The 18191-nt window shown below is 34.9% G+C and overlaps 3 protein-coding genes across 5 annotated transcripts in view; 2 read left to right on the forward strand and 1 right to left on the reverse strand.

Annotated features, from left to right (window-relative positions):
* Nucleotides 1–17635, reverse strand: part of grhl3 (grainyhead-like transcription factor 3) — a 39335-nt gene extending 21700 nt beyond the window's left edge. For 2 of the 3 annotated variants that reach the window (XM_067367342.1, XM_067367338.1), the window contains exon 1: nt 4688–7516. The gene's annotated coding sequence lies outside the window, so the exon portion shown is untranslated. Of the gene's footprint in view, nt 1–4687; nt 7517–17519 lie in introns of those variants that run through there. The other variant, XM_067367339.1, reaches the window with a different exon arrangement.
* Nucleotides 7743–15606, forward strand: nipal3 (NIPA like domain containing 3). The gene is made up of 11 exons (XM_067367183.1): nt 7743–7976; nt 9869–9937; nt 10152–10323; nt 11855–11914; nt 12193–12338; nt 12663–12759; nt 12857–12992; nt 13087–13175; nt 13284–13347; nt 14386–14480; nt 14681–15606. The coding sequence occupies exons 1-11, from the start codon at nt 7905–7907 to the stop codon at nt 14860–14862; spliced, it is 1182 nt and encodes a 393-aa protein (XP_067223284.1). The 5' UTR covers nt 7743–7904; the 3' UTR covers nt 14863–15606.
* The window catches only part of rcan3 (regulator of calcineurin 3), a 38640-nt gene continuing 37153 nt past the window's right edge, over nt 16705–18191 (forward strand). The window contains exon 1 of the mRNA XM_067367343.1: nt 16705–16862. The gene's annotated coding sequence lies outside the window, so the exon portion shown is untranslated. The remainder of the gene's footprint in view (nt 16863–18191) is intronic.

Here is an 18191-nt window from a genome sequence, read left to right on the forward strand (position 1 = left end):
TAAACGAGTCACAGCAGCGTTATGCTTCATTTCTCCCTCATGGCTGCGCTCACATTTGGACTGAGGTGTCATTGTCATTGTTGTCTTTTGGATCAATGTTTAAATACCTCATGCGTACCAAGACAAGTCTAAACCTGTGGAAGTTTTAGGAAAAGCCTGCCTTACCACAACCCTCTAACGAACCTTCATTCCATTGCAAAAAAAAAAAAAAGAAAAAAAAAGAAACAAACTTCCGGAAAAAAATGGAAAGGCCAAAAATAGAGTGGCTACCTATTTCATTGCTGCTGCAATCTCTAACGTTCATGCATTCTTCACTAATGAAACAGGACAGAGTTTTTGCGCTATTTCAAAACCCATTCGTCAGGTTTTCATTACCTTTGGTCTGTAACTAACGTTTTTGTGCTGGAGGTGATTTTAAAGACAGCCACCCCCATATGACAAGACAAAGAAGTTGCATTAAAAGAGAAGATAAATTTTAAGTCTGGAGGTGAGAGTCTGAAGGTGTGTGCTAGAGCCACTCAACTGTGATCAACTCATTTTTCATGGCCCCATAGTGTCTACGACGAAGTTTTATCTATATTGAATAAATAATGTTTGGTGTGGGTGTCTAAATCAAGGTGTGTCATACAGACTACAAACTGAAGTTTCCAGAATCATATAAAGTAAAGAGTAAAATGTATTTATTATAGGAAAATTATTTTTAAATTCAAATTTTTAAATGTAATTATTTTAACGGAGAAGTTCACATGCAGCTCCTACTCGAGGAAAAAAGGTTCAAATTATTCCAAAAGAATGATTAATTATTGCATGATTTTACTTCTATTTGAGGTCCTTTTAGCTTTTCATTTATAAGCTTGAGGGAGTGAAATTGGAGTCAAATCAGTCAGTGCAACATAAAGAAAATATTTCATTTCAAAAGAGAGAGGTTATAAAGGAAGACTAAAGGGCCATTAAAGTATGAGCCTGCAGGTAGCATCAATACAGGTAGAGCTGTAGAAACGCCTGACTTAGAGGGAGGAAATGCAGACAACTGGTCTGTCAGCTATTTTGAATAACCCCCTGAGCACACACACACACACACACACAAGTATCATGAAAGCATAAGAAGGATCAAAAGGTCATGAAGTTATAAAAAGAATCGTAATCTGTGCCGTCAAATAATTGTCCAATTCAGAAATTCAAGCAATGTTTTGCATCAGTTACTTTGCTGCTTACTGTATCTTTGCTGTGAGTCTGTGAAAAATTCATTAGCAATAATGAAAAATAAAGGGGGCTAAAAAACCACACTTTTCATTAAGAATAGCAATTGCAAGTTGTCTAGCAAGTTTCAATACCAAGAAGTGTCTGATAAAACAGATGTTTTGGAATTTTTTTTAAAACAAAGTATAATCAAATGTTGAGAAATGTAGGTGAGAAAAGAGTTCCTAATGAAAGATCAGATTTGTTGTCCTTATCAGATGCACTGACACAAACAAACCGCACTAAATATTACATTCTCGCCCTTATCTTGTTCCAAACCCATATTACTTTCTTTCTTCTGTGGAACACAAAGGAAAATTATGAAGAATTGTACCGATTGTTTTGTTTTTTTAAAGACATTTAAGTCATTACTCACTGAAAGCCATTGCCATCATATGGCTTCAGAAGACTTGGATTAAACCACAGAAGACATTTAGACCAGTTTAATGATACTTAGTGCTGTTGCATCTTTTTTGAAGATTTAAAGCTGCAGTCTGTAAATGCATGGAAAGGAATGACCTGCACACTCATAGATTATGAAGCAAAAATTATGAAGCAAAAGAGATATAGATATTGCATAATTTCAGTGATCACTTAAAATGTTTAAATAAATATTTAAAAACTTAGTAAATTTTAATGTTGTGAAATATACCTTATGAATGAAGTATATGTAAATAAAAAAAAGTAAGTATTTAAACTACATTTGATACGAGGACAAATAAAACTGAGCAGACAAAACAAGTTAAAGGTGCTAAAGAGGATCTTTTCATCGACTGAGAAACCAAAAACTGTTACTGAGTTTTTGAAATGAGCGCATGTGTAAGAACAACCCCCCCTCCTTCACAGCTCCTTTCGTGGGAACGCCTCCCAAAACTTGTGCACAAGTATTGGAACACGAGTGTTTACCACCGGCATTCGCTGTATCGTGGATTCATTATGTCGGACTCACTGCAGGTAACTCATAATCTGCAGTTGTTACTCCTGTCTCCTGACAAAAACATTGCATGCGGCGCCTGTAGAGTGTGGAAAGTTACTGGAGCGCACAACCACGCACGTCTCTCACAAGGAACGTCATGGCAGTGATTGACAAGCCAGAGAGCCAATCGTTTACGGGATGATCTTGTAAACGATTGGCTGATGTTTTTAAGGCCCTACCTCGTGCACAGATGATGTATATTCAAGGGCGTAGATTTGGTTTCAACATTAGGGGGGGTTGAGCATTAGTATGCTGCCTGTTATTTTTTTTTTTTTATGTGTAGCGTTATTGGATAATTTATTTCTTCTTTATCTATCTATCTATCTATCTATCTATCTATCTATCTATCTATCTATCTATCTATCTATCTATCTATCTATCTATCTATCATAACTTTATGGAATTTATCTATAACCAGTCATCAAATTCTAACATAACGGAGTGATTCTATAAAGAAAGAAATTATGTTAAATATTGAAACCGCCAGTAGGTGGCAGCGATTCGACGTTTTAATGAGTGAGCTACTTAAATCGTTCATTCAAGCCAATTCGTTCAAAAGTCAGATTAATTAAGGAAGAAAACAAACACCGATGTGAATACTTTTGTCATTGATAACTATTGAAAAATGAAGTAACAAAACAGACGGCTGTTTTGGTAACTGGTTACAGTTACACTGATAGTTATGGCTAAATTGCAATGGATTAGCTAGCTAAAATATATGTGGAGTGTACTGAGCTATTACAATGTTTTCATACCTCCTTCTCAGTACATGCTTTATTCTTTTTAACGCCCCTCTTTGAACAGAAGTTTAATAGTCGGCTGGGCAACGGTTCTCTTCATTTTTTGGTGCTACCCGTGCTCTCCATTCAAACATTAGAGCTCCACTCGTGTTGTTTTGGTGAAAGTGCGACGCGCATTGGTTGGACGTTACCAATCGGTTCAATGGAAGGGGGGTACATTTTGGACTAATTTATTCTGAAAAACTCATATTCGATTAGAAACAAAATTATTGTTACAAAATAAATTAATTATACATATGTCAGTATAGATCTACTGTGATTTTCATGTTGAAATATTGGGGGGGTTGTAACTGATGGATTTGAATATTGCCCCTGTGTATATTAATATTATTTCTTTCAGTGCACCTAATAAATAGTCTTTTTTCAGTTAGTAAAGACAGTTTCAAGTAATATTGCAAAAATGTATAAAACAAAACATCCTCTTTAGCACCTTTAAAGTAACTCAAATATTTGAGTAAGCCAATTAAAAATATTGCAATAGTGCACATACACTAACATAACTAGAATTCTATCTCTGAACTGGTACACACATAGTTCTTGCTTTCGAAAGTGACGTGATTTGTTGCCAAGTATGGTGTCCCATACTCAGAATTTACGCTCTGCATTTCACCCATCCACACCCACACCCACACCCACACGCACACACAAGTCCAACTCTCTAACCAGTAAGGTTTTTTTTTTTTTTGGAAATACTTTAAATTATCTATAACATTTATAATATTGCAAAAGCCTTCTATTTCAGATAAATGCTGTTCTTTCTGTTCATCAAATAATCCTGAATAAAAATTGTACACAACTGTTTTCAACATTGATAAATAATAATAATAAATGTTTCTTGATCAGCAAATCAAATCATTTCTGAAGGATCACATGACTCTGAAGACTGCAATTATGCCGAAAATTCAGCTTTGCCAACACAGAAATAAATTGCATTTTAAAATATATTCAAATAGAAAACAGTTACTTTAAATTGTAAAAATATTTAATAATATTACTGTTTTTGCTGTATTTTGAATCAAATAAATGAAGTCTTGGTGAACAGAAGAGACTTCTTTTAAAAACATTAAAAAAATCTTACCGTCCAAAAACTTTTGACTGGTATGATCTTAATGTGCTTCATAAAAACTAAAACAAACATAACAGAAAGATGCTGCTGCAGTTTTAGGAATGTTTAAAAGAATTTATTTTTTAGAGAATCTACGCATGCAACATTAGGAAAAACCACATCAGAAGAGGGACAGTATGAGTCTTCGCTACAGCATTTGACTGGTTTAGTTACAATATTCATTTTAAGTGGCTAGACGCTAGTTTTTACTTTTGTTATTTTTTTCCATTGTGTGCTAAAAAGATTGTTGTGATGTTCCTCAAATCACTTTGGATAAAAGCATCTGCTAAATGACATTGTAAATGCACTAAACAGAAATATTAATACATTTAATGATTAATAAACAAATGATTACCTAAATTAAAATGAAGATAACGGAAGAATTATTACACTAAGGCAGTGCATCTCACAGTATTTAATAAAATAATTCATGAGTCAACAATAATTATAAATGCTTAAGCCATAAATTACAGTAGTAACATGTAGAATAATAGAGTTTCAGGAAGTAAAAAACAAATCATTTTCTGGTATTTCCCAAATACGTCAAAGACAAAAAAAAGATATTACCTCAAACAATTGTCCTGGGAGTCATTTTCCTTTTAAGCTTGATCTCATGCACCTTCCCTGAACTTCTGCATCTTAGTCTTTTTTGAAAGGCCATTTCCTGCAGCACAGATTTTTTGATCAATAATCAATTTTTAGGTATATTACTACATAAACTTAAAAGAATGAAAAAACAAAACAAAAAACATGACAAATCATACACAACTAAACTGCAATGTCTTCACAATTTTCACAAAAACACCTGTCACCAAAGTCAAAACAACTGTTAAACGCTCAAGACCACAAGCAAATTTTTGTGACATTTTTCTCTAAAAAATGATTTAAGAAGCTTTACTAAAGATGTTAATCTGAAACTTTAAAGTACATTCCATCATTCCATCAGGGGTGCTGTTTCCTCCTGAGGACAAAACTTTAAGGGAAAGAATGTTCCTTTTCTTCCAAGGGTGTCAGTGCTAGGGCGTATTTCACTACAACCACAGAGATAAAGCATTATTATTATATCATTCATAATTAGTGTTGAAAACATCACAGAAGGGAAGCCTGCTGCTCTGAACCATCTGATGCAAACTGTAGCATTTCTCCAATGTTTTTTTATTTTTTTATGTGCTTATTATAAAACTTGCCAACTAAAAATGTGATTTCAGATCTTACCTCAAGTCAAGTCACCATATATGCATTCCATGGAAAATAAGAAGAAATATGATACCTTTCCGCTGGCCAGAGATGTTTCTGATCCTATTTTTTTAAAAGTAATTTTTTAAACAACACATTTTGTAATTGTATTCAAATTATTGTGAGGAAAAATGAATTCCATTCTATTTCCAAGCCAAAATCAATTAAATGTTATTGTAATTAAAATGATGTCTGACATTTTGCATAGGCGTACTACTGATCAGGAAATAATAACAGTCCCGGTACACTTGATGATCTAAAGGTTTGCCTTCCACAGGCCTTCCACACCCATTGCCATCTGAATATGCGTGCAACAATGACACATTTCTCACATCTGTAACTATTACGACATGGGTGTACCTCTTCTCTACAAAAACGTAATGGCTATAGATTCTTTTATCCTCCACAAAATGGTGAAAGGTCATAGAATTGTCTTTACTCGTTGTCTTCAGTGTTTTATCTGTCACTAGCAGGTGGAAAAAAATTAGAATACACCTATTTTGCCTAAAGGAGTGAGAGAACCCTAAAACAACATTAATATGTGCGTCATTTCAGTTGTGACAAGATGTAATTGATGATTACCAGCCTGTTAGAGCCTCATAGCTCTGGGATATGATAATGGAAAAAATTGCTAAATATCAGTGTTGGAACATCTCAAGGTGACTCAAGGTGCTGCTCAATTCAAACTGAATCTTGTGGTCTTGGTCTCATATAAACATGTTACTGTGGTGGGTTATTACTCAATTTCTAATAAACTACAGATGATAATTTCCTCAACCACAGGTTGGTACAAAGTCCTCAGCACTGCAGGGAATTAACAGGACCTCACTGGCTTTGAACTGCTGCTTGGCTACTATTATAAAGTCAGCATTTCAGTTCATTAGAATATAAAGCCTAGTTCGTGGAATAACAGGTCTTGGTCTGGATCTTAGGGGATCTGGTAGATGTAATCAAATATTAAAAATTGGGGGAACCAAATGTGAAATTTTATTGAAAGATATTAAAAATACACTATCGTCTATGGTGGTTACTAATACCAGATGTGGTATTAGTTTGGTCTGAGTGTAGGTCTTCGGAAAGTCTGATATTAACAAGTTGCTTTCTGGAAATATAACAGTGTTTCCAAAAATCATGTCAAACATGTCTGTGTGGTACAACAGCAGAGCCAAGCCAAGACCAGGCTGATATTGACGTTTGAGTAGACCTACTTTAAGAAGGTACACTGGTGCCATCTACTGTCCAAAACAGATATAAACTCATCATCAAGAAAAAAGTTTACAGGTGGTAGTTACAATAACTTAAGACTACTTCAGTTCAGTTACTTCAGTTCTACTGACTCTGAAAAACACCATGGAGAAGAGGCCCAGGGTCTCTGGTCGCCTGAATGAACATGCCATCTTGCTAAAGTAGGCATGTGGACAATGCAATAAACTGTGAGTCCAATAAACAATGTTCATAATGTGAGGTCCAGGGAGACAGGAAGGACAGCTGATCGTTCTTGCAGTGTCAAACCACGTAACCATGTCCCCACAGACGTTTGAGAACTTTTAAATGCCTTGGTGAAGGAGTGGAGTAACATATTAACAGCAAGAACTGGCAAATTTGTCTCAATCCATGAGGTTGAGATGTCTGTATTACAAAAGCAGCTTGTTGCCACACCACATACTGCTACTTTCGATATTGAGGGAGAATCCAACTCTTGAAAGCCAAGGACATGATGGGACATGATGAATTATAAATTAAAATAACTAAATTTTAAATATTTTTATAATTTTAATTAAATTATAAAGGTAGCCTACAGTATCCATATATTTTCATGTATACAGACCACTTTATATAGCCTACTACTGTATGAGGAAAATAGTAAACATGATTTTTTTTCATAGTCAGAATGTTGTTTTCCAAATTAAATAATTGGCTTTTATTTTGACATTGTAACGTTACTTAAGTGATTTATTAAAATATTAATAAGTTATTTACCTTATTTACCCTAAGAAAACAGCGTATTTTTTTATAAAGTACTAGTTTTCTTTAAAAAAAAGTAGAGTATTAGAAAAAGATTTAATTCCAATTTTCCCATTTATTTTTAAAAGTGTCTTTTAACTGTTCCAGTCCACAGCCTCCATACTGTCAACATCAAACTAAACGCGGTCAAAGCAGTTAATCGAGAAAAATGTTATTGTGGACGATCCCCCTCAGACACAATCCCCCCTGAGATATATATATATATATATATATATATATATATATATATATATATATATATATATATATATATATATATATATATATATATATATATATATATAATGTTATTTATTTATTTTTCTTAGAATGCGTGCTTCATCACATCCCTCAAATTTTACGTCATACAGAACCTGCGTACAACGTCACTTGACAGGTGTACCCGGAAGAAACAAACAGCGTTTCGAAAATGGCGTTCCACGTAAACTGCAGCCCAAACAGAGGAAAGTAGAACTGACTTTCGTCCAAATCACGACTGGTCCGAGCTGCGAGACGGGCTCGGGGATGCGTGTATAACGGAAGAATGTCATCTGAAGTAAGGATGAGCAGCGTGAGGATGGCACGAGAGAACAGTGTGACGGAAGACTCTTACACCGTGAGTCTATGCTTCAATGTTTGCAATAACAATAAAACTAGAAATACATAACGAAACTTCATGTTTACAAAAGCTGATCTTGAAATAGCGATTATGTTATACTAAACTGACTGTTAGGTTAATACTGATATAGCCTAATGCCATTATATATACATATATAATCACACACACACACGACTAGATTACGTATAAGGAAATATTAACTTATCTGGTTTTTGTAGGTCTCAAAATAAGGTAAATACAACCTCAGATGAACAACAACACTTGACATATTACTCCGTGTCATTATTTAACAAAAATAAAGCCAAAATGGAGAACCCATGTGTGACAATCTAAGTACGCCCTTTGATTTAACTGCTTGTAGAACCACCTTAAGCAGCAATAACATGGAAATAATCATTTTCTATATGACTTTATCAGTCTCTCACACCATGTGGAGGAATTTTTGGCAGCTATCAGTGACGTGAAGGCCAAGTATTGTAACCCATACTCCAAATTTGTCCTCTGGATTTAACCCATCCAAGTTAGTGCACACACACAAACACCCGGAGCAGTGCTGTGGCGCTCAGGGAGAGATTGGGGGTATTGAGGGTGGAGGAAGAGAGCGCTGTTCATTCACTCCCCTACCTACATTTTCCTGCCTGTATTGAGAATTGAACCCGCAGATATAATCCAGCTTTGAGTAACACTTCTAGCCAAAATAACCTTGAATTTGGTTACATGTTGTTTTTGCCAAAATAACTTGCAAGATGTATGATATTCCATCTTGTATGCAAATTCAACAGTGATTACAAAGTGTCTGATTTCATTTGGTCTTTTAAATTTTTACCGACAGCCCACATTTTGCCTTGTTCTAGCCTATATGTCAGGGCTGTGTTTGAACGGCTATTAGACATATTTTTTTTTAGACGTCAAAATTGCTTGCTGGGAAGTTTGTGGGCATCTGTTTATGACTTTGGTAAAGTTGGTTTTATATTTGCACATTCGGACTTATGATAAATTCAGACTTTCCAATAAATGTGCAATAAATTAATGTTTGCGAATTTTAAGCAGTGACATGATACGGACAACCAGCTATTGTCAACTTACAACATTTTTCACAGTCGATCAAAATAGGCAAGTATTGTTTTAATGGCATATTTACTTGTGAATGTCCAATGTAGTGTGATTAACAAGGCTATTGAATATGGATGTCCGAATGTGCGAATATAAAACCAACTTTACCCAAGTCTGTTTATGCACAGCTCACTTAAGATCCCAATCAGGTTTTCAATCAGGTTGAGGTCTGGACTTTGACTGGGCCATTGCAAGACCTTGTTTCTTTTCTTTTCAGCCATTGTTTGTGTATTTTTTGCAGTTTCTCTGAGCATTGCACGGTCTGACCTTGGGGTGAATTTGCCAAAACGTCCACTCCTGGGAAGATTGGCAACAGTCTTGAATGTTTTCCACTTGTGAATAATCTTTCTCATTGTAGAATGATGGACTTCAAATTGTTTAGAAATGGCCTTGTAACCCTTCCTAGATTGATGGGCAGCAAATTGCTTTTCTAAGACCATTGCTGATGTCCGTCCACCTTCGTTAACACACACCTGAAGGCTCCAGACTAGCAAACTGACAATAAATCTGCTTTTATAGAGTTGGCCACGCTTGCTGATGGTCAATTAATCAATGGCATTTGTTTAGCAGTGCCTGACTGCTACTTAGCCTCTTAATTCCTATGGAAGCAGTAAGCATGTACTTAGTTTGTCGCACATGGCTTCATCATTTTGGCTAGTTTTTGTTACATAAATGTTGTTCAACTGAGTTTATCTAATTTTAAGACTAGATGATTTTTTTACCATGCAATATATATGTACATTTTAACAGAACATATCTTTGTTATTTATACACAGGAAAACCTCATTGGTACATTGTTAGCTATCTTTGGAAACCTGTTAGTCAGCATCGCAGTCAGCATTCAGGTAAGTGTGTATTTGCAGCCTACATTTATAGTTGCATTGTGATTCAGGGTCAGGGTGTGTTCAGGTTACGCCCTGTGAAAGTCATCTGCTATTATTTGCTTTTTTTCAACATCTTGTTTTTATAACCCAGCTGTTGTTTGGTACAGTATCTAAGAGTGGGTTTAAAAAGGTGTGATAGACAAACACACATAATGACTGGTGTTTTCTCTTGCAGAAACAAAGTCATGTGACATTGGCGGGAAATAAAGACCCGAGGCAATACTACTACACTAAGACCTGGTGGTTTGGCCTGGTGCTGATGGTTCTGGGGGAGGGCGCCCTGTTTGTGTCTTACGCATTTGCTCCGCTCTCTCTCATAGCTCCACTTAATGCCGTGTCTGTCATAAGTAGGTATTATTACTGTTATGTTGCATTCACAGTGCTGCTTGTCTGATGTTATTTAACATAAATATTTAATTTAGTGTAATATACAGTGGCATGAAAAAGCATGTGAACCCCTTGCAGAATCTGTGAAAATGAGAATTATTTTAATAACATAAGAGGGATAATAAAAAATGCATGTTATTTTTTGTTTAGTACTGTCCTGAGTAAGATATTTTACATAATAGATGTTTGCATTTAGTTCACAAGACAAAACAATAGCTGAATTTATTAAAATAACCCCATTCATAAGTATGTGAACCATTGATTCTCAATACTGTGTGTGGTTACCTGATGATCCACGACTGTTTTTATGTTTTGTGATGGTTGTTCATGAGTCTCTTGTTTGTCCTGAGCAGTTAAACTGAGCTCTGTTCTTCAGAAAAATCCTCCAGCTCCTGCAGATTCATCAGTTTTCAAGCATTTTTTTGCATATTTGAACCCTTTCCAGCAGTGACTGTATGATTTTGAGATCTGTGTTTTCATACTGAGGACAATTGAGGGACTCAAACACAACTATTAAAAAAGGTTCAAACATTCACTGATGCTCCAGAAGGAAACACGATGCATTAAGAGGCGGGGTGTGAAAACTTTTGAACAGGATGAATATGTTACAATTTTTCTTATTTTGTTTAAATATCATTGTTTTATTCATTTAGTACTGCCCTTCGGAACCAACAGAAGATACTTGCATGTTTCCCGGCAGAAAAATTAAGTACAATTTACCTTGATATTTGAATTCAAAAGTTTTCACCCCTCGGCTCTTAATGCATCGTGTTTCCTTCTGGAGCATCAGTGAATGTTTGAACCTTTTTTAATAGTTGAGTTTGAGTCCCTCAATTGTCCTCAGTGTGAAAAGATGGATCTCAAAATCATACAGTCACTGCTGGAAAGGGTTCAAATATGCAAAAATGCTTGAAAACTGATGAATCTGCAGGACCTGGAGGATTTTTCTGAAGAACAGAGCTCAGTTTAACTGCTCAGGACAAACAAGAGACTCATGAACAACCATCACAAAACATAAAAACAGTGGATCATTAGGTAACCACACACAGTATTGAGAATCAATGGTTCACATACTTATGAATGGGGTTATTTTAATAAATTCAGCTATTGTTTTGTCTTGGGAACTAAATGCAAACATCTTTTATGTAAAATATCTTACTCAGGACAGTACTAAACAAAAAAATAACATGCATTTTTTATTATCCCTCTTATCTCATTTTCACAGATTCTGCAAGGGGTTCACATACTTTTTTCATGCCACTGTAGCTCTGAAGGAGTGTTATTTTAGTATTATTAAGAATATATATTTCATATAAGTAATATTATAAGTATCATTTTATTAATATTTTGTCATTTTGTTTTCATTTTGTTTAAAATAATAAAACGTTTATTTTATTTCAAGTAACAACTGTTTTTTATGGTTTTTATTTTAGTTAACTATAATAACCCTGCTCTGAAGATTACAAGTGGTTTCTGTTTTGTTCTTCACAGCAAGCTCCATCTTAGGATTCCTGTTTTTGCGGGAAAAGTGGAAGGCACAGGAATTCTTGAGTGAGTTCTGCTCATCTTTCTCACTAAATATATATATAAAATAAAAAACTAAATACTGACAAATCGACTTGATTGCATTGAGTTGCGTAATGCTGGCTTTGATGTGCCAGCTGGATTTCTTCCAGCCATGTTTTTAAAAGATTGAGGCCATGCGTTGCTAAGCAACAAGTAACTACTTATTAAATTGTATTATTAATGCAAAAAATTAAATGTAGTCCCTATGCAGTGTAATTGTTCAGACATTTCAGAAATGATTTCTCACATTCTCGTGTTTGTAGAGCGCTACATCTTGACTTTCCTGGGCTGTGTCTTGACGGCGGGTGGCACTTACCTCTTTGTGACATTTGGACCGAACTCCCATGAGAAGCTGAATGCGGAGAACATAGTAAAACATGTTATTGGCTGGCCTGTCCTCTTATACTTGGTAATACACACCCTCATCTTTTAGAAAGTTATGTGATTATTTAATTATAATAATATTTGAGTGTTTTTTGCTATTTAAGCACTTTTTCTACAGTGCAAATGCTTTTGTTTTCAAATTGCACATGCCAAATATTAAACTTTTTTTTTTTTTTTTGTAGTTTACATTTACGGTGTTGTATATTTACAATAGTTTTGATTTACAGTGCACATTTCTATTAATAAACAGGTTTAAGTTGAAAGAGAGGTTTTGTTGAAGAGTGAAAACACCTGCAGGCCCTTTTCAAGTGTTGATGATTTGCATTGAATGCGGTTTGTGTTTTTCCAGCTTCTGGGGATCATCACGTTCTGTCTGGTGCTGTATTTCTATAAACGTCGGAATGCAAACTACCTTGTCCTGATTTTGCTGCTGGTGGCACTACTTGGTAGGACAATAACATAACATCTATTGTTTGCAGAGCCCATTGTGTCCATGAAACATAAATATACCAATGACCAAAATGATGGCGCTTTGCCTCTTAGGTTCGGTGACTGTAATCACAGTGAAGGCGGTTTCAGGGATGATTGTGCTTAGCATCTTGGGTCCTCTACAGTTGTCGTATCCCATATTCTACGTCATGTTCGTCTGCATGGTGGCCTCTGTTGTCTTTCAAGCATCGTAAGTTCTGGTTTTTGTTGTGTGGATGTTCTGTTGTGAGTCAGTGATCTTGGAGTGGCAAATGTTTTTATATGACTTGACTTTTCTTTATCAGATTTTTAGCACAGGCATCTCATCTGTATGATTCCTGTCTTATCGCCTGTGTGAATTACATTTTCTCCACAACATTTGCAATTGTGTCAGGTAGGTCTCACACATATCTTTCTCAGTCAATTTAGACGACAAGTTTATCTTCATTTCAGCATAGTGTTAGCAGTCTCATTCTCATTCCTACTGTTTGTTCTGAAACAGGAGCCATATTTTATCAGGAGTTTAACCATGAAGACGTTCTGCACATATGCATGTTTCTGTTGGGGTAGGTTTTATTACGCATTTTAAGTACATACACTACAGTTCAAACGTTTGGGGTCAGTAAAATTTTATTTTTATTTTTTTGGAAAGAAGTCTGTTCTGCTTACCAAGGCTGCATTTATTTGTTCAAAAATAAAGTAAAACAGTAAAACAATGATTTCTGCGATGTGGAAAACACAAACAGAATCACGGATTCCTGTCATAAAAGCGTAATTTACTGTATAATGTGGAATGACATGTTGTGCCTGCATGTTCTGCTTGTGTCTGTCTGAATGAATAGTGCATATTCATGATTTCAATTAATTGGACTTGCTTTTTGATTACTAAAATTTAATTTAAAATTAAAATGGAGTCCAAAAAATTAAATAAAGGAAAAAAAAATTGATTTCCCTAAATATTGTGAAATATTAGTACAATTTAAAATGTTTTTATATATATATATATATATATATATATATATATATATAGTAAAATGTAATTTCTTATCATCAATGTTGAAAACAGTTGTATTGCTTAATATTTTTGTGGAGACCATGATACGCTTTATGAATAGAAAGTTCAAAAGAACAGCATTTATTTGAAATTGATTTTTTTTAACAATTATAAATATCTTTACTGTCATTTTCGATCAATTGAATGCGTCCTCGCTTAATTTCTTAAAAAAAAAATAATAATAAATTCTTACCCCAAACGTTTGAACTAGTGTGTATACCATTCACAGAATTGCTGAACTTAATAATTCCAGAAAAAGCTCTTTTTTTTCTTAGTAAGAGGAATTGAATGTAATAACATTGTACATTGTAACAAAAAATTAAATATTTACATTAAATATTTATATTAATTGACAGCCCTTAATTTTACATTGTCAGATTAAGGTGGAAAATACTCACTATATGCGATACACTGTAACACATCTGTGTCAGGAAGAAAACTGTCTGGCCAAGAAATTCCACATACTTTTTTTTTTCTCAGCAGTAGCAGTGACTAACAGACTATCCTGGGTTTGTTCAAATGTGTCTTTGTTCTTTGTAATTTTCCACAGATGTTCTATGTGCTTTCTTGGAGTGTTCCTGATCACTAAAAGCAAGAGGAAGGTCAAAGCCTTTGAACCATATGTTACTATGGACATGGCAAAAGGTATGTATACATTTTTTTTTTAAGTGACTTTTTTTTATTAAGATTTGGAAAGGAAGCTGGTGGGCAGATTTGCTTGGAATCTGGCACAAGATAAAAAGACTAGCTTATATCTTATTTAGAGATGGCTGATTTATAATTTTTATCATCAAGCCAAACAACCAATCATCATATCAGATTAAGCACTGCATGTGTCAACACAGGTATTCCAACCATTCACAACAAAGGCTGGGCTGTGCAGCCTGACTATAATGGCTCGTTTTCCTATGGAGCACTGCAGAACAACGACAGTGTGGGTCCTGTGACGCTCCCAGTGAACCAAGAGCGGTCAGCCTCTCCCAGTCCTGTTAGCCCGTACCAATCATCAGACCTGAAGAAAGACTGAGCGGATAAGTGCCTGAGGTGAAATTAAGACTGATTTCAGATGAGAAATGCTACTCCCTTTAAGCATTTCTGTTTTGCTTATTGACCGCACTCACAGAACACAGTTCTAGAATATTGGACCATTCTAGAACTTCTGTTTTCTCTCGTCTCATCCTGAGCCAGGAAAGCAAGCTATAACACCTGTTAGAATGCAAATAATGACTTTCGTTGGTGGCATTGATTTTATCTTGAGAAATATTGGCATGTTATCTTTGTATGATACTCATATCTGTAATCATGCTTTAAATGTGCTGACTGACATTCTGATGACTTATCAAAGCTCACATTACTAACCTAAATATACCTCAGAAGATTCTATCTACTGCTTTGTACCAGCGGTACTGCAGCTGCTCAAGCTTTATTAGCCAAAGACTAATGTAGATTGCACAATTCCCAGCTAGTTATATACAAATATATGTTTGGTACTGGCTTAATATCCTGTATGCACAAGCTCATACGTGTCTCATTTTCGGGCCTAAAGCTGTGTGGTGCCTATTATTTATTCCTTGTGCCTGTCTGAAGCATACAAAATAGACTTTCTGTACAAATCTGCATGTTTATATACATTATACATTGAATATCAGAACACTGCTGGTGTTTGCAATGTACTGTACAGATGCCTTCTGTAAAACTTTAAGAAACACTGGTGAATATTTTGTCATAAATACCATTGCTTAGACTGATGAGGTAAAATATGTTATCATTGTTTTGGTGTGTGGCTCTTTTTTTACCATTTATCACAAGTAATCATTAATGCTGTATTGATTAAACCATGGCTGACCTTTTATTGAACGATAATGGGAAACCTGACTGTCACATAAGTCACATCAATACACTGAGTTATGTTCAAGTGCAATTACTACTGTGTTGAGATCATGTAAATTTAATGTTAATTTTTTATTTTTTTTTTAACCTAATGTTGTTTATACTTTTACAACCATTCCACAATGACAATCATAATGTCTTTAACCAAAATAAAGAAAAAAAGACCAAGCTTCAGTCAGCATACAAATCCTGCTGAACCAATAATATGCAGCTTTTTAAGACTGCTTGTTCATTTATCTGTATTTAACACTGGACTATATATGTGGTTTATTGCGGTTTTACATAACTAATGTATTAAAACATTGAATCTCAGTTATATAGTTGTGGACTGCTGTATAAAAGTGAAATCAGATTAGGGTTAGGGTTAGTATCTTAAGGACTGACTTAAATTTGATAATATAAAACTACCTTTGTGTAAGTTCAGAGTGTTCTTTCACTGATAATTGTCCATGTATTGAGACCTTACCCGTTTTGAGGAACCATATATGAGTGATATATAACAAGCTTACACTTTAATACATTATTGGATGCCTGATGCTGCTCAGTACAGGCACAGAATGCGTTTGTGCAGGTCAAGATTTACAACAGGCTGTCAAGTTAATTATTAGTAGCCTCGACAGTTGTTGAAAACACTTCCTCATATTGTACACATATTGTAATGGCTATTTTGACAGTAATTTATCTGTTATTGATATACTGCTGCTATATGCTGGTCAATGCACTACATAGGAGGACAGTTGTTAATTACATATATTTAATATAGTTAATTCATAAGGTGAAAATAAAAATATGTGTCAAATTTATAATGAATTCTGATGTCATACACCAAGCAGGGCGCCCATTTAGGGTTGAGTCGGTTGAGTCCTGTCACACGTCATCAATTCTGTCTCTCAATCTCCCGTATACTCGAATCCCATTGGCTGATCATGAGATAAACCTGAATGTCATTGGTCATTCCTCACTGTCACTCGTCGTTTTGATAGCGTACGATGAATATACTGTTTATGTTGAAAAGACGTATTTCTAATTGACATTTAGCAATATTCCCTTATTGCATTCATGTTTATGTGCTTCGGATCTTAAAGTGGATGGCCTCTCGCTCAGACATCGATATTGAATCAGTTGCAAAGATAACCGGTAAGTGATCTATAAAACTTACAGTATCATCATGCCATTAGATTTGTCTCTGATGTAGGTATTTTGCGATTTTGTTTTGACATTTACATCAAATGAAAGTGGCAGAATTAATAGAATAACACCGATGTTGAACACTTTATGACATTTATGTTGTCAGTGCCATCTTTATAGTTTAATGCTAATCGGTTTGTTATGAAATGTTAGTCCTGCAGCGATGTTTTTCTCCGAAAAATCTGTGAATTATGGGTATACTTCTTTTTATTGCCATGAATATACAACCAGCAACACGCATGTTTGCATTCTCATCAGGTTAGCAAACACATACTTTATAGTATTATATTAGAGACACGCGTTTAATAAGATTACACCCTTATTATATACAATACACTCGTGAAAGAGGCACAAGATGGCGCTATAACATGCGTGTAAAACCTCCTGAGACCCACAGACAAAAAAAGTTTTGTTCATTACGGTTGACATCATTACATGCTTGGAGGATAAGAAACAAATAGCGGGGGGGATATGATATATGATATGTCCTTTAGAGGACAAGAGGTCTCAGTTAATATGAAAAAGGGGAACAACGCTCTTTAACCAAAACAGAGTTTTAAAGGGTTAGTTCATCCAAAAATGAAAATAATGTCATTTATTACTCACCCCCTCATGCCGTTCCACACCCGTAAGACCTTCGTTTATCTTCAGAACGCAAATTAAGATATTTTTGTTGAGTCTGTTGGCTCAGTGAGGCCTACATAGCCAGCAATGACACTTCCTCTCTCAAGATCCATTAACACTAGCACTACCGGAATTCTATAACTACTAGAACTGCCAATAGCGGTCATTTTGACTGTTCATACCAGACAGCAGTGAATGTCATTTTTGTCATGTTATATTTACTTCAAAGCTTCTATGGTCATGTTTTATGAAAAATGTGGGGTAATTTAAGCATACATAATATAATATGTTCGTGATATTATTGTGTAAGAGCTACTAGACCTCCCACAAAAGTGCATGCCGCAATTTGCTTTCCACAATTTGCATCCGGCAAGCTGGAGATCAAAGTTTTTCACCGCAGTTAAAATGTTGTTTTTGAAAGTCAAAATGTCAACAAATATAAAATGAAGCAGAATATTTCGTTAGATAAAAACATATTGTGAATTTTGGAAATGATTACATCTGTCTTTATTCAATACATTTTGACTTTTGGAGTTTACAATGCTTTAGCATTATCGGAAATGTTTGGACCACACGAATCGGAAACAATTTTATGCAGCCTCTAATGAAATCTAGAATGAATAAATAGTTCTGTTATATTTACGAACCGGAATT

Source organism: Chanodichthys erythropterus, chromosome 18 (genome assembly GCF_024489055.1).
Source record: "Chanodichthys erythropterus isolate Z2021 chromosome 18, ASM2448905v1, whole genome shotgun sequence".
In the NCBI taxonomy this organism is placed as follows: domain Eukaryota; kingdom Metazoa; phylum Chordata; class Actinopteri; order Cypriniformes; family Xenocyprididae; genus Chanodichthys; species Chanodichthys erythropterus.